At 43.7% G+C, this 27,951-nt stretch overlaps 2 protein-coding genes across 2 annotated transcripts; one reads left to right on the top strand and one right to left on the bottom strand.

Moving 5' to 3' along the window:
- Positions 1-4: 4 nt before the first annotated feature.
- On the bottom strand, positions 5-14,988 carry ranbp9 (RAN binding protein 9). The gene is made up of 14 exons (XM_068748624.1): positions 14,535-14,988; positions 12,987-13,098; positions 10,385-10,437; positions 9,192-9,359; positions 7,967-7,989; positions 7,206-7,390; positions 5,442-5,554; positions 4,602-4,710; positions 4,236-4,390; positions 3,178-3,331; positions 2,784-2,878; positions 2,463-2,614; positions 1,899-2,010; positions 5-150 (listed from the first exon to the last, which is right to left on the bottom strand). Exons 1-14 carry the CDS (start codon positions 14,749-14,751, stop codon positions 20-22), a joined length of 1,779 nt encoding a protein of 592 aa, XP_068604725.1. The 5' UTR covers positions 14,752-14,988; the 3' UTR covers positions 5-19.
- A 784-nt stretch (positions 14,989-15,772) lies between these two features.
- On the top strand, positions 15,773-27,939 carry retreg1 (reticulophagy regulator 1). The gene is made up of 10 exons (XM_068749346.1): positions 15,773-15,915; positions 17,067-17,161; positions 17,732-17,762; positions 22,273-22,390; positions 22,555-22,639; positions 23,530-23,652; positions 25,181-25,251; positions 25,866-25,989; positions 26,484-26,932; positions 27,030-27,939. Exons 1-10 carry the CDS (start codon positions 15,773-15,775, stop codon positions 27,084-27,086), a joined length of 1,296 nt encoding a protein of 431 aa, XP_068605447.1. The 3' UTR covers positions 27,087-27,939.
- The last annotated feature ends 12 nt before the right edge of the window (positions 27,940-27,951 follow it).

The following is a 27,951-nucleotide window of genomic DNA, read 5'->3' on the forward strand; positions in this document are numbered from 1 at the left end:
TGCGCGGACATGCACAACGTTAGTGCATGTAATCGTCCACAGAGGCAAAGGCGCAGGAGCCACTGCCAGTCCGTGCCATGATGGCGAGGCATTGGGAAGCCTGACCCATGGCCTGGGCCAGGGGGGGCTGCTTGGGCAGGTTGTGAGTCTCTGGAGGGGAGAGCAGAGGAAGAAGACAGGGTGAGGAGGACTGATGATGGACAACACCTGGATGACTTCAGCTTACTGAACAGTACCAATTAGAACTCTGTTACTTGGCCCCACCCCCCCGTTTATGGGTGGGGGGTCAGTACATTCATTTACGTCTCGTTGCTCGAGGTTTTCAAGACAAGCGTTTCCAGATGCAGACTCGAAACCCAGAGGTCGTCAAAAAATCCCAGAATGCTTTGAGAGAAAATGAAAAATGGCAACCATTCCGGTAAAAGGTTTGCATCAACGTGTGTGTGTGTGTGTACACATGTATATATCTATAGACATAATTATATGTGCGTACATAGATACACATTTGTACGTTACTATTTATACTATAGAACCCGTTTGCACTGTATATCATGCCGGGCAATTTTTTTGCGGACCGGGGGGGTTATTAAATTTAAAAAGAGGAATATAATCTTACCAATAAACGTTATATTATGCACTTGCAATAACTATTAAATAAATATTTAATAATTACACAATATCTACTCACCATAAATTGTGGTCCCAATAATTACTTCTGTCCTTCATGGTTTTTTGTTTCATAAATTCCACATTCTTGTCTTTTAATCCAGGATTCTTTGTCTGAGGCGGTGTTGAACCTTTGCCCCATGAACGAAGCTAATCAGCTGTTGATAAACCCGGGTTTTAAGTGCGACTCCTGGTTTCTCTTCTTGGAGGTCAACGCCTCCTCTTCTTCCTCCTCTTCTTCCTCCTCAGTTGGACATTTCTCCTTAGCAAAGAAGCTCTCCAAAGACGTTTGTTTTTTTGAAATAAATTTTCGCTAGTTCACGGCTGGGTTTTTTAGCAACGTATCAAGAGGCGATTGTTACGTTGGAGAAAATCCGGTCGTTTTTCAAAATAAAACACATTTTAGACGCTAATAATTGATACAACAGAAATTGTATACATTAGTTATTCTTTCTGTGCGGCCCGGTAACAAAGCCTCACGGACCGGTACCGGGCCGCGGCCCGGTGGTTGGGGGGCCACTGATGTAGAGCCTACACCTGTACAACGATGCTGCTCAACTCGTATGTCTTATATGCCCCTTGAATGTGTTATAGAATGTATGCATGACTGCCGCAAATCAAAAGTCAATAAAGTGAAGTAAAATCAATGTTACCCGTCCCCCCAGCAGGGGTGTTGAAATGAAGAGCAGCAGCTGATTGATGAACCTGATCAATGTTACCCGTCCCCCCAGCAGGGGTGTTAAAATGAAGAGCAGCAGCTGATTGATGAACCCGATCAATGTTACCCGTCCCCCCAGCAGGGGTGTTGAAATGAAGAGCAGCAGCTGATTGATGAACCTGATCAATGTTACCCGTCCCCCCAGCAGGGGTGTTAATATGAAGAGCAGCAGCTGATTGATGAACCTGGACTGGACTTTTCTACCACATTTCTAGTCTGACTTCTCAAAGCGCTTTACATTAGGCAGCATTCAACATGCAGAGCTGGGACGGAACCGCCAACCTTCTGATGAATAGATGACTGAGCCACAAAGACGTGCACGAATAAGTGATTAGATGATTGTGAAAGATGCGATCAATAGCTCTACAGTCTACAGGGTTCAGTTCCCCAGCAGGGTTCTGTGCTTCGGCTGCTTGTGGGACTAATAAAGGAGGCCGCTGATTTACTCAGGAACAGGTACGTCTTTTCAGGTGATTAGACTGACGAGACGTCATAAAAGGCACAGGTGACTTACCTAATATTGCACTGTTGAGGGTAGAGCAGACGGGCTCTCTCTGGACGGAGTCCAGCTGGTAGCCCACTGGGCTGTTCCAGGGGTCCGAGTAGGCCAGCAGGCTGAAAGCGTCCTGCAACGCCAGAACGGCTCCAAGGGTTATTGCTCTGTAGCGCTTAGCTAGTTTATCCATCGGCAATGACTGCTGAAAAATGTATTCACCTATTATTTGTCCCAAAGTTCATTTAAGTGACTGAAATATATAGAGAATGAGAATTCATTTTTGATCCAGATTCAAGGACTGGACAAGGAATAATTAAAAAATACTAATACAGTATCTCCAATTTGGTGTTGAAACCAAAAACACTATCATTTACTAAATGCTGCAGCTTGTGAAACTTTGAATGCAGTGAGAGAGGAACGCCGCTGTCGTTCTGTTTTATCCGCCATTTGCCTAATAGTTACCCGTTTTATTTAGACTCGACTGTGTATGACTGCTGCCTTGTAAAAAAGTAAAATACATTTGAAAATAGAAATAACTTTGATGCAGTGCGGATCACGCACGCATTGTGACTTCCACGTCACCTTGAGCATCTTCTTGTTGCTTGAGTTCTTGCCACACTCGCGGCGGAGGTGTTCGCTCATGCTCTGGAGCTCCCTGCCAAAATGGATCATTCTCTCGATGGCCGCCTGGCTCCCGCCACACAGCTGCCTCCTGAACTGGGCTGACTCCACCTCTGCAGTCGCAAAATGGGAATGAGTGAATGAATGTTAAATGCAACGGGACAATGACATTACAGATATTTAAGCTGCAGCAGCCGCTCTCCAAACCTTCCTCCTGGAACTCACAGGCCAAACAACAGGAGATATCTGACCGCTTCGCTCGGCGAGGTTACCGGTACCCACCCATGTCTGCGTCGCAGTCATCGGGTTCGGTGGAGTGCCTGGCGCTGCCATTGAGGAAGCCATTGGTGAAGTGGTCGACCTCCATATCCGCATCGCTATTCAGGAAGGACGTGTAGAACGGGACAAAAGACAGTTTACAGGATGCAGATATGCGACTAAAATGACTCACTGGAACAAAGCCAACAGAGAACAAAGGACGCATTCCTTCAACAGCAAACATTTGGATTCCATTGACTTCAAATAATGCCAGTGGTCCAAGAGGATTAGTTCTTGTTATCTCCCATCACTGACACGAGTGTAGAAAAACAGCTGATGATGCAACCCCATCCAACAGTGCTAGGAGGCGCTAAACCAGCAGAGGCCAGGAAGATGGGGACAGCTTACACCTGTGTACCTGCTTATGGGCTGTTGGCTACGACTCCCATTCAGGCTAACGTCAGACGCTTGGAGGGTGGAGCTAGAGCTTGGAGGGCAGGACTTGTGACTGTGCGGGGAGGAAGTGTGGCTCTTATTGGATGTCACACCGTTACAGCAGGTGCTGTCGACTCCTACAGCAGCAGAATGAGAGATGGACTTTAAGCAGGTGATTCACCTGCTCTGCCAATACTGGCATGTTGCTATGACAATATGTTTGAAACATTTGCTTTTCATATTTTGTGCAGACCATTTTCCTCAACAAGATTTCAACATGTTAAAATGACACTAAAACCTAACTACTGTATCGCAAGGTGCAACATCAACAAACGGGTCTATTTTCACACATAAGGCGCATTAAGTGGATCGAAACAGCCAGATAAATCAATATTTATTCAACTTATTCACAAGCTCTAACTCGCCCGGGGTCGCCTCCCTGTCTTGGTGAATGCGTGTTGGCCTTCTGTCGTCCAACGCTCCCACGCAGCTGGCAGTTTAGCTTGGAGCGGTTGGAGTTCTCTGGTTAGTCCACCAAGCTCCGAGTTAGTTTGCTTCACTTGGGTTTACTTTCGACAGTATCGGTGAGACGGGCACGCAGGTCATCTTCTTGCTTCCTCCAGTTGAATTCCCTCTGCCTGCTCTGCTGCATGACTGGCAGCACCGGGTTATAAGGCTCACGGTCGATTCTGGAGATGCGCCTTATGGTCCGAAAAATACGGTAGCTATAATCTGAGGTGAAACCTTTCAGTTCAACTGGATTCAAAAGAATCCAAAGGACTGAATTTACACAGAGACCAGGGATCGGAAACCTTTTTCATGACACACGTCATTTACCGTCGTGTGCCAGGCATGACACGCGTGTCTTAGGTTGCCGACCCCTGACCTAGACTGACAATCTGCATCACCACCATTAACTTTCAAGACGTTTGTTATACGTTAGTAAGAACAGATGCTTTATATTCAGACACTGTAACTGAAAGAACTCGAGGCAGGCTCTAATCACCACAGGTGAACATGTAGAGCACAGCTGGACCGTACCTGCGAGGTAGGGCTGGGAGCTGTTGGCTTTGTGGCTGGGGCTGCTGAAGGGCCGGGGGGAGCCGGGGTAACTGTCCTGAGACTTGGGGCTACGACCTCCCAGACACCTAACCTCACTGTCCGTCCCATTCACCATCTCAATGAACTGTCTCACCCTGAGAACGCAGGGGAGGGAAGCAACCACATGAGAAGAAGCAGGTATAAAGAAGAAAGTTGAAGGTAAAAAAATATGAAGCACAGGCTGGGCGTACGGGGACACAGAACAACGGAGGGCAAGGAAGGATTTAAAGATAATGGAATGGGATCCAACAAGCAGAGAACAGTTTAGAAAAGGGACAGAAGGGCATAGTTGTGCTTTGGTCTCACTTGAGCATGAACAGAAGGTCTGGGTTCCTCTCCAGGAGGTTGGGGTAGAGCTGCTGGGTAGTCTCAATGGCCTCGCCCATTCTACCTGACAACACCAGTTTCTGGATCTCTGCATACCGGCAACCAACATAGTCATAGTACAGTCGTTAGGTCTCGCAAATCAACAAATGGACAGATACAGTACGAGTGAAAATAGAACCCCTATGCAACATAAATATATTCTATTGTAGTGCCAGGACAAACGCACAATCTTTGACCAGTATACGCATTTGTCCTGGCACTACAATAAGATTCATAAATTCATGGACTTTCTTCTTCAGGTGTATATTTTGGTGAGGATTTAATCTTCCATTGTCTTTTACCTACAGTGTGCGATCAACTTAGCTCTCATTATGGTGCAAGAGAAAATGTTCCACTTCAATGCCACACACCAAGTGTACACCCGTGGCCAGAAGATTGGGGTCACTTAGGTCCTTATTTTTAAAGAAAAGCACTGTTTTTCAATGAAGATGACTTTAAAGTAATCAGAAATACCATCTCTACATTGCTAATGTGGCAAATGACTATTCTTGCTGCAGGTGCAACATTTACAGAGGCATAGAGGCCCATTTCCAGCAGCATCACTCCAGTGTGTTTGCTCATTGCGTCAGAAGGCCGATGATGAGTCGACAACCCTGTGATATCATGCTAGCACCGCTGAACACGCTTTAGCTGCTCAGAGAAGAGATGGGACTGCGGGTGTACACTAAATTTAAGATAAATAGGTTGTAATCTACTTAATAAACTTCATTTTAACCTGGCAGCAGCATCACCTACGCTCAGGCTAACAGGAGGACTCACTCTGTCGGTTTTTGATGGAGACCAGCTCCTCATGCACGGCCTGGTCTGTCGATTTGGCGAAGGCTTCAGCTGTGGCACAATAGCTGTGATGCACCAGGTAGGAGGCCACCATCCTGTTGAGACAAGAAATACAGTTATTGTAAGCAGATGTGTTGAAATACAGTGGATCACAACAAAGATGTGAATGAAGGCCATGTAGTACATCTGAGAACTGCCAAATAGGCTTTAGGTTAGGGTTAGGGTTAAACTTTAGAGTACATCGGATTTCAGATTATTGTATCGGTTGATTACGATTTACAGCTTTAATAAAAGTTTACTTTTCCACAACTTTAAAAAAGACGTCTTCCGCGGATTGTGGGAATGGGCGTGGAGCAGCGCTATAACACGGAATCACAGCGACCTTTAAATCAAACGTTCGGCAGCACTACAGGTTTTATCAGTACGATGGAAATCTCGACAAAACGAGAGCAATTTACAAGCTTTGCAAAGCATCCGTAAAATACCCTGGCAGCACGACTCATCTCATCGCCACGGGAAACGGCAACAGCACCCGACTCCTCTCCTTCCACTATTAAAAGTTACCCGTTGTGTCCAGTTTCCCTTTGTATAAATAGATTTGACCTCATTCCTCTGAATGGTAATAATCCCTTTATGGTAAATGAATACCGTATTATGAGAAAGCATTAAATGTGACATAAACCCATAAACCTGCTCTAGCTTGCTGCTCCGGAACGGGAAAAGATACAACTTTTATGTTGCACCCCTGAAATGAAATGAACGACTGGACTCGCGTTCATCTTCGTTTGGCAAGTAATATTTTTGTCTCCTGCGTACTACGACACACCTTCTGGACTCTTTTCCCATCATGCCCTTCGTGTCCCTCCCTCTTAAAGTGACACTCCCATGTTACAGCACAGGCACAATTCCAGATGTAAAAAAAAATCTAGAATCTGGATCCAGATCCGGATCAAGCCCATTCTCGGCGAGGACCGAGCCACGGACAGAACCTTGCTTGTGTGAAAATTTCAAGTCGATTGGGTTACTAGTTTTTGAGTTATGCGCACGGACAGACAAACAAGCAAACAAACAAACAGACAGACAGACAAACAGACAGACAGACAGACAGACAAACAGACAGACAGACAGACAGACCCAATTGCAATACCCTCACCTCCCCTTCGGCGAGGGTAATCAATTCGGGACAAGTAACCGTAGCAACAGCGTCCCACGGCTTTTACTTCTGGATCACAGTTCCTGCTCTTCGATTGGGCCTTGATCATTGTCATGCCAGTAGTTAAAGTCAAAGCCAGGATCCAGTAATGCCAATGCTCAACTTCGATTTAAGCACACAACTATTCCGCCAACATACATCAAAACGTACATTCAGTAAATAATGTCAAGCTCTGACTGAGTCTCAAAATAGTACACTCTTAGGGCTGTAGTAACACACATTAGTTTAACAGAATAAAGTGCGTCAAAAGTGTCACCAACATCTAGGACAGGTCATACAACCATAAAAACCTAGTTAGTACTGCATTTAGAAATGAAGAAAGCTAACATTAGCAGCTAAAGCACATCGAGTGTGAGGGTACCTGCATCAGAAGAACACAACGATCTAATTCCACTAAAGTTAACGGACCATTACTACTATTAATGATAAAAAAAGAAATGCACTCTAAAATCGAATAAGTTTAAAGTTATCAACAATGGCTTGCATCATACAAATAGACAACCTCAGAATTAGCATGTTTGCAGCGGTCTTACTGCTGGATCATGGACTGCCACTCGCCCTCTCGCTCTCCAATGGGGAAGCGGTCAATCTGGGCTTGGATCTTCATCCTCCACTCGCGCATATAGTCCTCAATGTCAAATACGAAGGGGTGCTGGCCAAAGTTTGCATCCACCACCTCTCCTGGGGTCTGAAGGCCCACGGTTGGGTACAAGTTAGGCTGCAGCAGAGTGAGAGCAACCAATTAGGATGACAGAGGGGAAGGCAGTCTGGACAACACGTCACAGCAGGAAACAACTGGGGAGACACACTCAGCCATTACTGCTTGGAGCTTTTACGGGGGCAAAATATTCCTGAATAAATCTGCTGGGTTCAAACTCATTATAGGTGGCAGAAATAGCCGGATTGCACCTATTTCCCTTAATTTGCCTACAATCCTGATCAACGGAGCGGTTTTCTGAAGAGATTGATGCAGAGAATTAATTCTCAATGGACTTACCTGGTTAAATAAAAAAATCAATCTTAAATGGTTAAATGAACACATCATAGTGTGTGATTTATCCTCAAAACGTGACAATATCCCAAAGTGGGACAAAATGTGTCCTCGCTCATTCTTTCCCACATCTACACGCAAAGCTCACGTTTTGAAGACCCACAATACATTTTGATTACGGTGGTCAGTCTGATAGAAAACGTAATTTCTACAAATACACTTATGCCCTTGAGTCAAGATTAATAATGGAAACTAAAAAACATTCATTTACAACACAAGAGTAAACAGAATGCAAGTACTTACTGGTAGGTCTGTGAAGGCAATACCTGCAGAGGATGAGAGCGTGTGTCAGGATGAGCTAATTTGATGACCAGCTGCTGCTGGTTTGATTGGTTTGCATTAAATTAAAGCAACACCAGAGACATCTACATAACCCCAATTAAAAACAACAGTGCAGTAACATACTGGTAGCTCATTCTGTCAAAAGCTAATAATCCATCATATTGCAAGCTATAACTTTCATACAATAACATTTGTGCCAGACGAGCCATGACAAAAGGTGCCCTATCCACAACCACTAAAGCCTGGTTATAGAAGGTGCTCTTCTTTTTTTGAAGTATTTTGTGACTATGTGAGAAGGCAGCTGGGGAGTGATAGATCTGATAACTGCTGGCTTGCATTAACGATTAACGTGATAGTGTAGTAATTGGAATGGGAGACTGGAGCAGAACAGAAAAGGCAGCAATAAAGGATGTAAGGCAGGATTAGCCTGAATCGATTTTTGACTGATGACAGTTCTGTGTACTCAACTACATCCACCCAAATACCGGAAGCTGCAGCCCTGCTTCTGGCTGGTGAGCATCTGACCAGGTTATGGTGGAAGACAACGTGTGTGTGTGTGTGTGTGCGCCAGTGCCAGATAAGATGACTTAAACATGAAACTAATGTGGTTATTATGGAAAAGGGTTAGGGTTAGGATTTCCCCATTTACTTATAATGGAGGCTTTTAAAAAATAAATAAATGGTAAAATCTGCATTAAATTCACTCACTAAAAATCCCAGTCATAAAGGGGTCTGAACCGAGCCATCATGAAAAATGACTTCTGGATCTGATCCAGAATGAGGTCAGGAACAAATACCGGTATTACATTTTAACATTAAAACCCATTTATGGATTCAAGAATCAGTTAAAAATATCAACTCTAATTCACTTTGACTTTTCACGGTTGGTGTATAAAGATACCAAGAACAATGTAGAACCTTGGAAAATTGATTTGCTGTGCCGAGTCTGCCGACCCCTCACGGGACAAGCCGACAGTACAGTAGTAGTAGGGTGATGATCCAGATCACCATGTGGACGGTCTAAATCCAATTAGGAGGGGAACGAGCAGCTTGGTGGAGGTCTGTGCTCACAGACCGCTGTTCTCGTTTTATAGTACAATAAACAATAAACAGAAGATATATGTTTGTGATTACAAAGGCAGGCTTTGTTCGGTCCAGTTGTGGTCGTGCTGTTGGAGATCCTTACCTAGGCTGTGACCATTCTTTGTGTAGAAGCAGGTGTTGTTGATGAGGTTAACACAGCAGCCAATCACATCACCTGTTGTAAATGTGGGCCCGTATGGTTGCCCAGTGCCAGATGAGCAGAAGGAGTGGCCGTCATCGCCATGGTAACCGTATGAGTGCTTGTCCCAACCTTTGGGATATGAATTAATAGAATCAGAATGCCATACAGGCAGTGATAGCGTGCAATGATGCAACAGATGGCTCCTGATTAGACCTCATTTCAAACAGTTGGTACAGAGTCAACACTCGGGACTCGGCATCGGTACAAAATCAAATGACTCGGACCGATCGGGACATCCTTAACTTATGTAACACCTTTTACACCTTTGTGGTGCCCAAAGCGCTTTACAATTAAGCCTCACATTCACACTCCAGTGGGCGACTGCTGCCAGGCCCACTGGGAGAAATTTGGGTTCAGCGTCTTGCCCAAGGACACTTCAAAGAAGAAAGCTACGAGCCATTTACAAAAACTCTTAATCGTCTCTGTCACTCAGTTGTGAGTGGTGGAGTCAAATTATTTTCCCATCATGACGGAGTACACACACAAAAGTTGCCCTTGATGCAGGGATTCCCATAACTCTTGCCATCACCATGAAAAAAGATGGGAGGGTGTACTTGTTTATGGAGAAAGCAAGGCAACGGGGGCATAGAACCCTCTCTGACCCCAATGATAGAGTTAATATATTATTTAGCAGAATAGTCTCACTCCACATCCTCATAACAATTCTGATAGCAAATAACTAAGTGCTATACATTAGCACTAGTTAGCTAGCTGCCAGTCTCCGCAGCCTCAGGGCTACAAAACACAAGTCAAGTCAAGACTTATCGCAAGTCCTTAATCTGCTAACTCTGGTCTGACTCAAGTCAATTCACAGCTCGAGTCCCCCCTATGAGTGATACATATAAGAATCCACTAAGACCTGTCTATGTAGGTGAACGTAACCCTATAACCCCACACAAAAAGTATCCTAGGAAAGAGAATGTTAGACATGCTGAAATGGGTTTCAACACCTCTACTGCAAAAATGCTAAAAAGGTTCCATCATACGCGGTACACTACAGAGTACGTCTCTGGAGTGTACCGCCGTCCCATTCAAAGTGACAGCTGGTGCATAACACGCCAAACACAACATAATATAATATACGGCAGTCTCACCAGGAAGTCTGTTCATGTTCACACCCTGAGCCGAGAGGCCAATGCCCATGAACCTGTGAAACAGACAGAGAACATCTTAATATCAGCCTGGGATTTCCTGAGGCTATGTTGACAGTAGGGATGTGCCGATCCCATCTTGTGATCGGAAATCGGGCCCGATCACGAGCTTGTAGTCTCGATCGGAGTCGGACGGTAGCTCCCGATCAGGACTCGGATATATATGGATCGTTAGATAGATCTGGAGTTACGTTACAGAGTGAGACCTCTAATCCAACAGAAACGGCAGCGCCAGCAGTGTGACATCACTTCCTGTGACGCTATAGGTTGATCGCTGCTGAACAAGAAGCAGCTTGAAGCTAGTCGTGCGAGTTTGTCTGCGCTGTGGAAGTATTCTGAAGTGGACGACGAAAACCCGCCGATTGAGCTGCTGCTCATTTTATTATAAATATTGGTATTTAATATTTACTGTTGCACTAGTCCAAGTCCAAAGTGAACAAAGTGCTTTATTTATTACTTAAATGTTCAAGCTATGCCACAGAAGTGTTCTGTTCAAGAGTTAAATGTTGAAATAAGATGATAAAATAAAGAATAAGGGACATCCCGGATCCGTTTTTCACTCGTCGTTATTGTTTTCATGTATTAAAGAAGTATCGGATCGGGACTCGATATCGGTTCAAAACCAAATGACTTGGAGTTTAAAAAAACCCTGATCGGGACATCCCTAGTTTATTTATTTATTTGTTTTTATTTGTTTTGATCATTCCACCTCCCAAAATAAAATGTTGTGGGGTGGAACGGGGGGACAAATCTGCTATCTGAGATGATGATCGTTAGCGCATTAAAGTGTAAATCATCTTTCAGATCATTCCTGACCTGCCCCCAATAAAGTGAATTAGTCATCATTGTTATTTAGGTGTGAATAATTTAGAGATCGCAGCAGGAGTCAGTTGAAAAAACAAGAACTTTTGTTCTATTGGGCATTTTAAATGTCTCTTGTTCAATTCTGTTATTGCAAACAGGGTGTCTCAAATGATGAGGGCTAAAAAAAGCCAGATATAAATAAAGTGCCCTAATTATACCAAACATAGACAGACGTGGGGCTTTAACTTAACTTTAAGCAACACCTTAATCACCCTGCGTATGAGCAATTTATGATAGATCTCTAAGACGCACATAAATTGGCAACATCTACAGCCAAGGTATATATATATATACACATATATATCTATATCAAGAGAGCACCACAGTGGTGGAAACACTGTAGATCCCCTGCTGAATTTCTATATTTGCGCAGCTAGAAATTAACGCAGTCATTTTTTTATGGTTGTCCACTGATTATGGCAATAGGCAGAATACCAGTCAAAAACCAGCCAGTCTCCTTCTGCTCTGCCATTAAATCACTGACAGCCCCGCCTACCTGCCGAGCCTATGGCTCCGCCCCCTGCTGCACTGAAACCGAGCGCCTGTTTAGTTGGGCTGGACAGTAGACGAGAAAAGACGTCACCTGTCTGGTGAAAAAGCAGAAATGACCTGTGCCGTGTTAATTCTTGCTATTAGCCGTTGACTTATGAACATGTTAAACACGCTGAACTATTTCTGTTGAAGGTTTGACTTTTAGCAGCTGTTTACATTGAAATAGTCACAAAGCTGCTGCATTTGGGCGTTTTGTCTTTTTGCACTACAAGAAAGAAAAGCTACAACTCAGGACACCTTATTGGTGGTTGAGGTCGTTTCGTTAGTTCGTCCTGTAGATAGTTATTTTATTAACGACCTCAAACCTTGTCAATTCCTTTTATTTGTAAAAGCACGATACTGCTGTGCACTGTTTGGTGAGAGGCTAAAAACAGGTCTGCAGGGTAACACGTTGCACACATTTTGTATGTTATCAATAAAATAAGATTGTAACATTAAAATATGTGCTGTCAATTAATAAAAAAATCTGTATCGGCAGGTCAGGACTTTTTAAAAATCAGTGATTAGCCAAACAAATTGCAATCGGTGCAGCCTTGGTTCCGACCCTTTTCCGTTCTGCAGTTATTGACCGTTGACGAGGCAGAAATCACCAAAATCAGCGTTTTCCAACAGAAAACTAGCTTTGTTTACTTCTAGAAAACAATAATAACACTGAGAAAGAGCTTTTGATGTAACAACACATTTATTTACAAACAACGGCTGCTCCTCGGTGATCCAGACGGAACCGCTCGCCTGATGAATCCGGGTCAGGCTGGCGATATCCGTCCAGAACCGAACCCAACAGTCAGTTTTTGGTGTGTGGTGACACTCGCCTCCATTTACATGTGCTTTCAGGGGGGCCATGTGGGCACTGCAAGATGTCAGTTCACTGCACACAGTGTGTTGCCAACTGCTTTCTTGGTGACTGATTTCGCAATTACCTTCAGATCATTAACAAGCCTCCGTCTTGTAGTTTTAGGCTGGTCCCTCACCTATCTCATCATCCTCACTCCATGAAGCGAGATCTTGCATGGAGCTCCAGACCGAGGACAGTTGATGGCCATTTTCTCTGTCTTCCACTTTCAAATAATTGTGCCAATAGATAACAGAATTTGTATATTTTTACACACACACACACCAGTGTCCTTACCCATCTCGACCTTTGCTGATGATCTTGACCTCAAAGTAGTAGACCCCACATGCTGCTGGTATTGGATGTGTGGCGCGTACAGATGCTGCATCTTTAGGGGTTTTACCATGACCTTCAGGTTGGGATAAAGGCATTAGATTAGTAATCCATCAGTACATCTTTATAAAAGACAGGCTTTTCTGCAACACAGTTTGATGACCATCAATTCTATATTTTGTCTTTCATCACATTTCTCTTCACACTGACGGACCACACTGTCTATAGAGGAAAATCTGCTGCTTAACAAACAGAACGCACACCTCCAATTGTTTTTCAAGTCCTGTCTTTATCACAATGGCTCCCACATTTTCCATTCATCATCCTGTGTTTTTAAAGTTTTAAACACAAAAGTAAAGCAAATAAACACAGTGCCAGTTATTTACCCACTCTTGGAGAGCCCCACTACATAGCAAGGTGCCGTGGAAGAGTGTGTTTTCAAGTTAAGGAACAAACACATATGCAAGCTTATAGCTTAGCTTCGTTACCCCAAAACAATGAGATTTTACTCATTTCAACTAATCTAAAAATGTTTAACACAATCCATGACATTGGTTGTAAGATTGTCACCAAATGAGACCCTGTATTCAAAACAAAGTTTGGAAATATTTTAGGAAATAGCGGCAAATATCTATCATAGATAAAGTGCAAAGTATTGCTTCAAAATTCCTCATGACAAAACCACATTCTTTAAACAGTTAATCCTCAAGAATAGGAGTTTGCAAAATGTAACTCCCATTTTTACTGACGTGTTGAACAATCTGAAACCTTTGTTATGCTTTTTGCCACAACTCTCAATTCAACACCTTACTGCTTCACAGAAGGAGCATTCCGAAGAAGCCCTCCGGTCTTGTTGCAAGTCCTTCGTATTTCATTCATCGTCATATAAAAATACCAATAAAATTTCATCTAATCACAGTAGGCCTGACATTTACACAAAATACAAAATGACTTCCTTAGTCATGTTATGAGATGTCCATGTGATTTAGCATTTTCAAATGCAGATAGAAGATTCCAGCTGCAACAGGGAAGAGTGTGCGTGTGTGAGTATGTGCGTGCGTGTGCGCGTGTGGCAGAATACACCCTGGAAGCGCTTTGACGTTTTTAGACTTCTGCCTTTTCTTTCCGGCCTGCATCAGTAAGGTAGCTTTTAGCTTTGCTAAGCAGCTAATGAACCTGAATGTGAACCCACACGCAGCAGCGACTACGTCACTAGAAGCCGCTCAAGTTGTTCAAGTAGCTTAAGTTAATTTTGATATTGCCGCACGTTTAGACTATGTGAATCTCAAAGAAGTACTTCACCTGAGGATAAGTGTCCGTTTAATTTATTATACCGTGGATACCTCGTGATGCTGACCAACTGGTAAACAGGGTAGCATTGAGCTAGCGAGCTAGCCTCTACCTTGTTGATGGGGCTACTAGCCGAACAGCAGCTTGCTTTGCTCGACTAACCACTATGCTAAGCTAACGTTATAACACTGTGCTAACCGTGAGTGCGCCTTTGTGTCATACCTTTGTAGTGTACACGGAGATTGTTCTGAGACAGGCCGATGTAGCTAAACTTGTCCTTCGGGCTCCAGGAGCGAGGAAGTGGACTCTCGTTTTCATTAACGGCTGGATAGAGCCGCTGAAGCCGCTGCTTGAGCTCCTTTTCCTGCTCGTTCAAAACGGAGTCTCCGTGGACAACCACCGACATGAGAAACCCACAGCCCGACGACTGTCCAGACATGGCTACAGAACGAGCCGGGGCCCCTTGTGTCCCCCCCGGGCCAAGTTCTAAAGGGATGTTTAGCAAAGCTAGCTAGCAATATACGCTAACTGGCTTTGCTGGTTAGCAGCAGCTAACCTGGCTAACGCGTTTAGCTTGGCCGGGGCGCCTCAGGACGACATTAGCTGGCACGAAACTAGGATCAGTTAAAGACCGAGGAGAACATCTAACGAGCCTGAAGAGCGCGGCTAGCTTGATCTTTTGTTTGTTGTCTGAGCGTTATCCGTAAATCCGATTGGCTGAGAGAAGCACCAGTCACTTCCTATGGGAGCGTGACATCAGCGCGTGCGTCAACAACGTCAGAAGCTGGCCGTGAAATAAGACAAATAAGATAATATTGTTGTTCTCTTTGCATTTATACCATTAGCTCTTGTTTTCTGCCTAAATAGACTCATCAATCTGATCATGATGTGAATGTAATGAGCGAGTGACTGCCCCGGGGCAGATACAGCTGCCCTATCTGCCCCGGGGCAGCTTCACCAAGTACGGAGTGGATGAATAAAGCACAATGAAGTGTCTTTGAGCGTTTATAAACCCACTCTGGATACAATGTATTTGTTTTATAACGTGTTTACATGAATGTGTTTGCTCAGGAAATATGCTTTTATAGTGAACTGTTGATTTTTTCTGTATATTTTGTCCAGTATTAAGAGAGCTGTGTTTTTAAGCTCTTACGGTATTTCTGGAAGTTTAGCACTAGCATGCTAAAGGCTTCAGATAGCCAGTAAGCCCGGAGTTTAGCTACATAAGTGTCGTCCATTTATCGTTTTATTTAGAGTGAGAAACTTTGACACTAACTAACTACACTTCAAGTCACCAAGAGCGTGATCGTAGCTAACCTTTGATTTAAGTGACCTTAATTCTGGAATCCACTAACGGATGTAGTATCGTAAGACTTCCGGTTAGCTTGACGCCGGTTTCTATGGGTTTAACGGAGGAGCGGAGAATCCCTGGCGGTCTTTCGATGCTTGGTAGACGGGAGATGGAAGCAGCAGCCGGCGGAGGGGCGATAGTCGGCCGGCCACACCCCGAGAAGGAGCCGGGATATGTTCCGGTTCTGGTCCAGTGGGGGCACAGACCGTACAGGACCGCTGCCCTGTTTTCTGCAGCCAACACGGCGTTGTGGTAGGCATCATGACGTAGCATCATGACGTAGCATCATGACGTAGCATCATGACGTAGCATCATGACGCAGGCATATAGACGGGCGAGCCCTGAACCTGATGCATCGTTCAGATGTTTATATATTTAATATGTTTCATGCTTTTTTAATCTTTACGCTCTTCCACAATTGGGCAAAAATAACCTTTATTCGAAGCCAATAACGTTCAAAGGTGCCTTTTTATTACCAGCTCAGAATCAGAAGGTGTTTATTGTCAATGAGGGTCACAGACTAGGAACATGTAACAGTAATGACTAAGATACAATAAACATATAAGTTTCATATGAACTATTTCTCTTCAGTAATTAGATATCTGTTCAGCTCTGTCGTTGAATTGATCTGCTGAATTCACCCCATATCTGTGTGTTCAATACTCCAATAACCCGGGCATAATTTTACATTCTTATATATTTGAGTTGTATTTTCTGTACTTGTTCTGTATCTGTGCGTCAAGAATGAAATTATAAAACTATAATTACTACTAATATTATCATGATGATGATTATTGCAGTGTTTGCTAGCCTAAAAATCACCAAGTCAAAACTTAATGACAATTGTTGAGAACATGACAGAAAGAACATTTGTGGGGAATGTAGTAATATATATAATATTTAGACCAGTGTATGTACAGCATGTACACATACTAAGATAATGAGCACACAGTCGTGTAATGCTCCCACTCCCACAAGATCATTTACATTTTGTGGTTTACATAAAACGTTTTCTATTAAAACCCCTCCGATTCCTGGATACAACTTGCTTTTATTTGAATAGTCTTCAATGTAACGTTGTGTAATTTAATTCTGATGTTTGCTGTAAAATATTTATTACATTTCTAAAGGTATAATGTAATAAAATATTAGAGGGGAATAATAAACCAATATACCGGTAATCAATAAAGGGTGATTTACTTCACAAGCGAGGCATCTGTAATCCTGCACTTTGGTATGGTAGAAAGTAAATGAAAAGTACTGTATATGAGTCATACAAAAATACTGTAATATTACAATAATAATTCCATTGAAATGTTTATTAACAGGATAAAGTGCTGTTCTTTTATTGTAAAATCATCCAGCAGAGCAGAGCTGCTCATCACAATAACATGTCTCTTCAGGTTTGTGGCCTCCAGCTCTCTCCGAGCCTACAGCCTTGCAGCCTTCCTGGTCGTCATGGTGATTTTCAAAGACTTTGCACCATTTACTTCCACAGGTAACACAAAATCATCTCCTTATGCAACCGGCGGCGGGACAGGGTAACAACACCCTTTATATCTGTCATTCAGCTATACCTGTGAAATATCAAAAATAATCAGTGATGAAATGCTGCTGTCCACATACTTTTGGATACTTGGATTTGATGTTTTTTGGCTCTGAGGTCAGAAGAAAGAAAATCTTACTTTTAACTTCTTCCAGTTTGGCTTTGTTTTAACACAAACAATCAATGACTTTATAAAGATATTTTTTGTTCAATCAATCTTTTGATCTGTCACAATAAAGTAAATACCTCAAATTGAGGGCTTTTCTCCGCATTCTTTCAGTGAGATTAAAAAAGAGATTAATTAATTACAGATCATAATCATTAATTGCTCACATTTTTTAATCTCTTGACAGCACTAAAAATAATTAGTTAAGTATTCATCATAAGAACAATGATAACCTGCCATGTACATATATTGTTGTTAATACAACCTGCTATACTTTGCCTTATTTCTATTTGTGTTCTTTTAGTCATGTGATCTACTCAGTAATGATGTCATTTATTCCCTCTTTTGTTCCACAGGAGCTCACTTAAGGTGCAGCACGACTGCAAGGTAGGATCCTGAAGGGCGTCTGTTTGTTTCCTGTGGGGGCCCTTCTCTGATGGGGGGCCGGGGTCAGTTTGTAACAGAAAAAGTGTGGCGATCGCAGGGGGGGCCTAAACGTAAACATTTATTGCTTTCAGAAAGCCACACAGAACTAAAGAACCTTTCCGTGTTCTTCACAGAAAAAAAGTCCATGGAACCTTAACTTCATTAAAAAGTGCCCAAACGAAAGGAAGAATGCTTTTCTTCAAAATATTAATATATTCTCCACTATCAATATTATTTGTAGGAAACAACAGATTGAATTAATGACCCCTCTTAAATGCACCCCGTACCTAACCCTAACCCCTCACCGGCTACACGAGTCTTTATTGTCTGCATGGTCCAGTCGTGTTTGTTTCTAACCCCCCCCGAAAGTCAATTCGATCACTTTTGTGTTTTTCTATTAGTATGGGGTTTCAACAAAGCTGATTAGATCAGAATGATTTAGAAACCTGATTATTGTTTGAACCGGAAGGTTTTTCAGAATCGTCGTTTTCTTTGTTTGGTGAACGGCCTAGTTTGAACCATTCGACACGTTTTGGTGTTCCAACTCCTCCATCCTACCTTCTTCCTTCTGACAACGTGATCTTGTGTACCATTTTGTGTTGTATACAAAAATATGTGTCAATATTCAGAATGAAGTTTATTCTCGTGAAATTAAATGGGTGTGGAATGTGGCAGCGGGGAACCTGCAGCCCTGATTTGTGTTTGGCTGCTCCTGAAAATGGGTGGTCCTATGTTTTTGTCACACACTGTGTGTGTGTATATATATATAACATATATATATAACGTAGCTCCAATTTCACACAAAAATAAAAACAATGTTGGCTTTGTGCTTCAGTAGTAGTTTAAGGGGGAGGAATATATTACCGTTATTACATGAGATATACGTGGATGCCTCAACTTTGTAATTCATTTTAACACTGGTCCCAGTTAATGAAAGGGACTGCATCATATTTACAGGTGTCCTTAATATTCTCTTTTGCGTCAACAATATTTAGCGCCAGTGTGAACAACTATGAACTCAATAATAATGATATAACAGTGTACGTGAACATCGTAGATGTTTTGTGTGTTACATAAATTCCATTGATCTGTTTTCTTTCCACTGGAGAAACATTTGTGTTGGTCACAGGCGACTTAATTCACATGACTACCTGTAAGTATCTATATTTAGCTTCTGTCTCTGGGACATTTGGCAATCAGGGTGGGTTTGTGTCGTCACCTGCTGCTGTCCATCAGAGGGTCCTTGTGGGTAATTGTGCATCGGGCTCAGGGCAAAGGCTTTTATGAGATTATCTGATGACCCAAAATGCAAGCTGACAGCTGGGACCATGAAGGGCCGTTGCTATGGCGACTGTGTGGTCTTAAACAGGTGATCTATACATTGATGAGCAGTAAATGTTTCGTGGTTAATTCTGTGTCTGGACCATCTGGTGTCAGATAACATGACATTCCTGTTTTACAGAGTATAGTACCTTTTATCAAATAAAATCCATATCTAAATTCCAATTATTAATCTAACTTTTAAAGAATGCTGAAAAAGCATAATGCAGCTCTGAACATCTGTGTTGAACTCTTACACAGCTTTCATTTACAAATATTAAAAGAACTCTCTAACGAACTGTTTGATAACTGTCCTCTAATATTACAGAAACTACTATGCATTATTCCGTTTGTAGATGGGGGGGGGGGGGGGGTAGAATCATTTCACTCCTATTTGTCATCTCGATTGAAGTGAGAAGGCAGAATTGTGTTCGTTCGTTGGAGGACTTGTTTCTCTGGGTTCTTAGGTTTCTTGAGCTTTTGGAGTTGAAAAAAGCCTAAATTATAAGTAAAGGCTCGGGGGAGGTAATGGACTGATTAATTAAAAAGAAATAACTACCTATGGTAGTCGGTCGCATAAAACAAAAACAATATTAAAGTAAACCTTTTCTGTGATAATGATAATGACTTTATTGGATAATATTACTTCCTTTTTGATGTGTTTAGCCTAAATGTTAATAGTGCTGGATTTGCTGCTCATCGCCCCCCCAGGAGCAGCAGCTTCATATTCACCATCTTAAAATGTGTGTTTCTGAAATCTGTTCAGGCTACTGTGTAAAACAGCAGCAGTCCGTCACACAGGAGGCCTGGTGGGTGCTGCTTGTACCCCCCTAACCATCCTCATGATGGCTGGAATGTAGCGTGACCAGGTTATTTAAAGACCAGGTCTTTTGAAATACTCAGGGCTTGATTGTAGATCAACAAAAGCTGCTCTTGCACCTTGTGGCTTCTCAAAGCTCAGTCTGTGTTAGCATTTTTTACTGCAAATACTGCCTGTTTTTTTCTGCTTAGATAAAGTTTTGCGACTATAGCTTTTGTCGATATTGGTGTCGTCGCTACTGAAGATCTTGACATGTCTCCCGAAGATGGTGGACCTGGACCGAGGTAGGACTGATCCGTAGGATTGTTGGTGAAGAAAGTAAGGAAAATGTCGTGACAATCAACAAGGAATTCTCACCCGAATTCCAGAAAAAAAGAATAAAATACGTACACATACACTCACTTAATTATTGTGACTGTTTGAGGTTTATTTGTCTTGTTTTGGAGAGAGATTTTAGCCACGATGGGCGGCTTAGAGACAGTGGTGAGGACAGCCACGATGGACGGCTTAGAGACAGTGGTGAGGACAGCCATGATGGACGGCTTAGAGACAGTGGTGAGGACAGCCACGATGGACGGCTCAGAGACAGTGGTGAGGACAGCCACGATGGACGGCTTAGAGACAGTGGTGAGGACAGCCACGATGGACGGCTCAGAGACAGTGGTGAGGACAGCCATGATGGACGGCTTGGAGACAGTGGTGAGGACAGCCACGATGGACGGCTTAGAGACAGTGGTGAGGACAGCCACGATGGACGGCTTGGAGACAGTGGTGAGGACAGCCACGATGGGCGGCTTAGAGACAGTGGTGAGGACAGCCACGATGGACGGCTTAGAGACAGTGGTGAGGACAGCCATGATGGACGGCTTAGAGACAGTGGTGAGGACAGCCATGATGGACGGCTTAGAGACAGTGGCTCTGAGGAAAAGACAGGAGGCGGAGCTAGAAGTGGAGGAGATGAAGATGCTGAGGTTCTCCTTGGGAGTGACCAGGTTGGACAGGATTAGAAATGAGACAATAAGAGGGACAGTGAAGGTTAGACGTTTTGGAGACATGTCCAGAGGAGAGACAGGGACTATATCGGTAGAAGGATGCTGAGGATGGAACTGCCAGGGAACAGGACTAGAGGACGACCCAGGAGAAGAGACATGGACGTAGTGAGGGAGGACGATGCAAAGGACAGGGTGAAGTGGAGAAGGTTGGGTTTCTGTGGCGACCCCTCAGGGGACAAGAAGACAGGACAGTAGCCGTGCAGCTGCCGTAGCACCCGGTGGAGCGAGGGAAAGTCTGCGGCAGCTTTGCCTCCACATGGCATTTCCTCAGCAGTCTCTGCTGAGCCTTGTGCCATGCAAGGTCCATGCGCCCCCAGGATTTTGTAGGAGGGGACTCTCCACGCAGACTCCGTCTGTCTGCAGCGGGGCAGGGACCCCTCTTGTCCTCCAGTCCAACATCATCTCTTTGTTTTGCTGGTGTTCAGCAGGAGGCTGTGAAAGCAGTCGTTCCCTTGCAGTGATCTGGGACTCGGAATGGACGCTCTGAGCCTGTCCCACTGGGGACGCTCTGAGCCTGTCCCACTGGGGACGCTCTGGGCCTGTCCCGCTGGGGATGCTCTGTGCCTGTCCCGCTGGGGACGCTCTGAGCCTGTCCCACTGGGGACGCTCTGGGCCTGTCCCACTGGGGACGCTCTGAGCCTGTCCCACTGGGGACGCTCTGAGCCTGTCCCACTGGGGACGCTCTGGGCCTGTCCCACTGGGGACGCTCTGTGCCTGTCCCACTGGGGACGCTCTGTGCCTGTCCCACTGGGGACGCTCTGGGCCTGTCCCACTGTTGACTCTTGATGACTTGGCTGCAGCCTTGTCTTCGCTGTGTCCTGTACAATAAACAATTTATTTTTTTTGCATACTGACCATAAGGTACTTATGTCGAAAGCAAATTATGATCTAGAATCTAGATAATATATACATTAGTTCTCATTAAACAACACACAAATTACTACACACATGTAGTCGGGGTCGGTGCCTTGCTCATGGGTACCTCGGAGGTAGCCACCAGTCTTCAGTCATCAGTCAACGCTCCATATTTTCATCTGGGCTGGGATTTGAAACGGTGACCTTCTCGTTCCCAACCCACTGAGCCATTGCCACGCCCTTAATGAGCATATCCACATCTTAAAATGCCAAGAGCGCTTCATTTGGGGGAATGGAACTGTTAATACGACATTTAAAGCAGTTACAAATGTTGGACAGATGTTAGAGACATGGAGTTATACCGCAGGTCAATAGAAATGACATGAATCCACTATGTATTTATTATGAGTTACCTTTTTTGTAGCTGGGAGATCATAGACTCGGGCCAGAACAGCCCGTCTGGGACGGGACCCCAGCTGAGCGACTCCCTGAAAGTCTTCCTCCAGGAGACGTCGGCTTTCAAACAGCAAAACCCTGGCAAGGTGAGGCATTCGTACGGATCCAAGCGGAGACGCGTTTCTGATTCTATTTGATCTGAATAGATGTGAATAGATCAAATAGAAGTCTAGTAAAGGGGCGGTCCATGTGATTGCTATCAGACTGACATCAGTCCCCTTAAGCTGTCTCTGCTTCCCTTTTCTTCAAGTTTTGCCTGCTGGTTTGCAGTTTGTGCACTTTCTTTGCTGTCGTAGGACGATACATTCCAGGGATTGTTATCGCGTATGTTCTTGGTGAGTAAACCCAACTTTTGAACATGAAGACACTTAATAAATAGTTACTGTATATTGTTTATCCAGTAGAGCTGACGGTTAGTTGCCTGTTTACCCTCGCCGAAGAGGAGGCGAGGGTATTGCAATTGGGTGCGTTTGTTTGTTTGTCTGTCTGTCTGTTTGTTTGTTTGTTTGTTTGCTTGTTTGTCTGTCCGAGCGCATAACTCAAAAACTAGTAACCCAATCGACTTGACATTTTTACACAAGCAAGGTTCTGTCCGTGGCTCGGTCCTCCCCGAGAATGGCGTTGATCCGGATCTGGATCCAGATTCTAGAATTATTTTTACATCTGGAATCGTGCCTGTGCTGTAAACTGCCACTTTAAGAGGGAGGGACACAAATGGCATGATGGGAAAAAGAGTCCAGAAGGAGTCTTGTAGTACGTTCCGGAGCAGCAAGCTAGAGCAGGTTTGGCCCCTCTGATCCGGAAGCCCTGTTTACTGTCTCACAAGATCCAATAGTCTTTTGGAGGCGGGGTCTGCAATCTCTGATTGTCGTTTTCTAGTTTGTTTGCTTGTTTGTCTGTCCGCGCGCATAACTCAAAAACTAGTAACCCAATCGACTTGAAATCTTTACACAAGCAAGGTTCTGTCCGTGGCTCGGTCCTCCCCGAGAATGGCATTGATCCGGATCTGGATCCAGATTCTAGAATTTTTTTTACATCTGAATCTGGAATTGTGCCTGTGCTGTAACATGGGAGTGTCACTTTAAGAGGGAGGGACACGAATGGCATGATGGGAGGATTCTTTAACATTGCGAGATAGGGCACTTGGAGGCGAGGGTCTGCAATCTCTGATTGATCAGCTTGTTTCATTTGTAAAGAAATGCCCTCACTTGACCTCTGTCTGCAGTGCTGGGCATTTTCCTGTGGCCTCTGATGTCCTCTCACGAGGTCGGATTGTGGCTGGAGCCTGTTCTGCAGAAACTGGACTTTGGTGTCGGGGAGCTCCTTCAGAAAATCAAGGAGAACCACGGTAACTATGAAAATGGTAACGTCTATCTATTTATTAGCTGAAACACTTTTTTTTGAAAAGCAGTTGGAGCAGCAAATAAAGAGACCTCATTAAACCATCAATATCAGCAGTGCCAGGGTAGCATCTTTTTTTACAGCGTAAAGGTGGTAAAGGTTGAACTTCCGGACCTGAGGCTTGCCGGAATACGGAATATTCCGGACTACAGGCGGTCCCTAAATAAGCAATAAACTCAGTGTAAAACCTAAGAATGAGATTTGTCTGCTTCTTAATATCATACACAGCTGAGCCGATGTTTTAATGTTCACGTAGGGCCCGCACTGACACACCTTTATCCAGCTTCCTCAACAGGTACTAAAGGGCAAATATTATAGACAAACAGTCTAAACAACCCACGTGCTCCACGGGACTTGAATACCACCCAGCTTCCCCACGCCCACGCTGGTGCAGCGGTCCGGCAAATTTACATTATTCCCGCAAAATTAAAATTAGGCCGGATTGTAGGATTTGCCGATTTACAAAATTCCAGATTTGGGAGGTTTCACTTGTACTAAGCCTTAATAAAGATCTCAAGCTGTTTTTCAGTCCTTCATTTTAAAATATCAGTAGTGAAGTCTGTAGAATTCAGGTACTACAGCTGACGGTAGGTAAATAGCTAGTCTGAACTTCTCTTCAGTTCTTCTCACGTAGCCTTTAATAACTGCAGAAATGTCCCGGGTTAGAGACAGAATTAAAGGACTGTCCTGTGTTATGAAAGTGATTGCATACTTTAGGTAGTAAGAAGTAGTCAGAATGACTACTTCTTTTTACACACATAATACAGAAAATAAATTTTAACATTTATGTAAATACAAATTTTCTGGTCCATGTGATATTTAGTGGAACCTCTGTTCTCGAACATAATTCGTTCTGTCATACTGTTTGAAAACCGAAGCCTACATGTATATTAATGTGTAACTACGTGTATCTAAACAACAGAAAACACATCAAAGTGTAAACAGTACGAAAATCAAAAGCGTAACAAAGTTAATTTAACACAATTCTGTATCATTTACATCCCGCGGGGGGGGTTATTCCTCCTCCATGAAATGCCTGGGTTACTGTCCTCCTGGGTTTTAGTCCTTCTCTTTAGCTCAGTTTTCTATAGTAAAGTCTAAATCCTTGATTTCTGCATCCCGTACTGCAGCAACCCAGACATTGTCAGATTTGGTGATTATTTCCTTCTTCACTTGTTCTCACTACTGTCCTCTTAAAAGCTCTAACATACTGTACGTGGTGAGGAAATGACATTTAATGAATAAATAAATACATTATATAACATTTCTCGTTTTTACATTGCTTTTCTCGTTAATATTGGAAGGCGGTCCTCGGACATTTTCCAACAATCAGATGAAGGTCTTGAGTATCAGAAATGTGAGAATCCTCGGTATGGATCAGAGACAAATTCCCACATTTAATCCATCTTCACAAACCACCTCCTGTACTCACTGGGGTCAGTGTCCAACTAAACTGAAGGTGTCTTCCTTTTTAGAGAAGAAAATGTTGGAGGCTCAGACTGAAAAACCGGGCATTGAGTCGGACCTCTCCTCTATGTTTCCCAAGGTTGGCTGCTCACCTCATTTCAATTTAATCATGCCTATGTTTCAAGACAGGGTCCATTTCGAGTAAAAGACAGTACGTGAGAATGACACTCATCCACAGATTGGATCTTCTTGCCAGCAGGACTGGAGAAGGGGACATAAGACAGACTTTAGACACTCATTGGACTGTTTTTACTTGAACTGAGTTTTTACTCACATCTTGCAGCCTTCAGTATTGGATGGGGTTTGATCACAACAGGGAAAACAAGGTCCACTTCCTTTCTACTAATTGAAGCTCGTACAGGTGACAGATTTACGTGTAGATTCTAGGGTAAATAATGGGCCTTAAAGGTGATAAAGATTCAGACGTCAGCCTGTTAAAATGGAGTCTCTGCATTGCTGCAGGATTTGAAAAGAAATAAAATATTGATAAACTGCATGTGACCATTAACAGACCACAAACAGGCGACAGGGTCCTCAAGCTCACGTTAAACGTAATGTTGACACGAGAGTCCTGCTGGTTGATGTTAGTTCAAGCTCCATCTCCTCTCAAGTAGATCTTTCATCCTGACAAATCATTTGACGGCTACATATGTCCTTAATATCCATCACTCCTCATGTCTCCTCCTCCTGCAGCTTGACTCCACGCTGTATAAGGAGATGTCTGTATCGGACACGGAGGCGTCTGATGTGACGTGGACGGACAACGGTACTTTCAACCTGTCTGAGGGACACACCCCCCAGACCGAGAACTCAGAGGGTAGGCTACGTTTGTCAGCTCCACACCGTCGAACACATGAATGCAGATTTGAAATGTAGCAGTTTCTACATTTCTACGATGGAAGCTGAGAAACATAAAGCTTCAACAAAACTGATCCGGCTTTAAGGGGGAGTACAGAGATTTAGAAGTAAATTGTTAGTCTCTCACAGTTGTTTTTTTTATATAAATTCCACCATACACTGTTTAAAGCAAAGCCTAATGGGCTATATAAACATATAAAACATATATATACATACTGTCTCGTTGTTCCTAGAACAATGACAATGAAGGTATATTGACTTTAAATGGACATTATTCATAAGAAAACAAACAAACACATTTTTATGCCATCTAGTTTTAAGCCGTCAGTAATGTAGAATAAACTTGAGATTCCTTTCAGACATGAAACATCAACACATGTTAGCGCTGTTCTTATTTTATATTTCCTTGGCTTTTAATACAATTTGTATAGTTTTTTGTCTTAACTGTTTCAGATCTGGACAAAGAAGAAGCATTCACTGGTGGCCTTCCAGAATTTCCCTCCCTTGACAATGGCATAATGAACAATGGTGATGATGATGACCTCAGCTTTGACCTTTCCTCACCCCAGCCTCAACCATTTAAATCCCAGCGCACGTCCTCTCCTTCTCCCAAAGACATAGCCCTTAAATCGGTCAACCAGATGCTGGGCGACGTCATCACGGCCGCCGTCACGGCTGCTATCCAGGATAAGATAGAAGCAGCGGTTGGCATCATGCCACTAGGCGACTCAGAGCGGTCCAGACTCCCAGAGTCCACCAGGTCGCTGGAGCTGACAGAGGAGTCGGAGTCGGGCAGCGAGGTGGAGGACTTTGAGTTGCTAGACCAGTCAGAGCTGGAGCAGCTGGAGCTGGGGGAGGAGAAGGCCCAAGCAAAAGAGGAGGAACAGTCTAAGAGTGGAAAGGTGACCTCCTCTGGATTCTTCTCCAAACTCCTGAGACACCATTGATTGATGAAGAGGCGAGGAGGATGGTTACATGTGGTGTTCTGGTCATCTTTAGAACCGGTCGGTTTATCGGATGAGGAGGTGGAAAGAAATCAAAATGATCCCAACCTGATGTCAAGATTAGAAGACAAAATATTACCCAGATGTTTGGTTTAACCACTGGCGTGATAGTGATCGTCATCAGTGACTCCCCGCCACGCAATGACCAAAAGACACCAGGGTCATTCCTTCTCCCACCAGGCATGCCAGAATTCCAGAGTGCATTTTAATATAAGTACTTGTGTTTTAACATTTATAAAGTCCATAAAGTTTATGTTGTGATTTGATCTTTGTGGACAGAATTTCTAGGCGCAGGCAGGGGCCATGTTTGGGGACCAAAGGATTTCGTCTCTGCTTTTTGCAGACGATGTCCTGTTGGACTCATCGAGCCCGGACCTCCAGCGTGTACTGGGGCGGTTTGGGATGAGGAGCAGCACCTCCAAATCCGAGGCCATGGTTCTTCACCGGGAGAAGGTGGTCTGCCCTCTCCGGGTCGGATCGGTGCAGCGATGCAGTCGTTGTATCGGTCTGTCCTATTGAAGGAGTCGCTTTACCGGTTCCTACTCTAACCTGGGGTCATGAGCTCTGGGTCAAGACATACTTGTAGTTACGTGCTGTGTTAGCTAAAGGGTTGGGCTGTGCTTAACACTCAATGTCTACAGTTTATAACATGAAAGCAGAGATGTGTTGGATGGACACAAGCTTCCAGGGTGCCGATAGGCCATTCAACAGAACCTTCCCCAGTTTGGGTCAATAAAATGATGATCCTCATGCACTGAATGTAAACCCATTCTGTTTTCCCATTTGCACTTTACTTATTATTTAATGATGTACAGTACGGCTGTGTTTGTGTATTCAGTGAATGAACATGAAGAATGCCTGAACAGTTTCTTTGATGCTTTTTATTAAAAAAAATGTATGATGTAGCCTCTTTAATC

This window comes from Brachionichthys hirsutus, chromosome 15, assembly GCF_040956055.1.
Source record: "Brachionichthys hirsutus isolate HB-005 chromosome 15, CSIRO-AGI_Bhir_v1, whole genome shotgun sequence".
Lineage (NCBI taxonomy): Eukaryota > Metazoa > Chordata > Actinopteri > Lophiiformes > Brachionichthyidae > Brachionichthys > Brachionichthys hirsutus.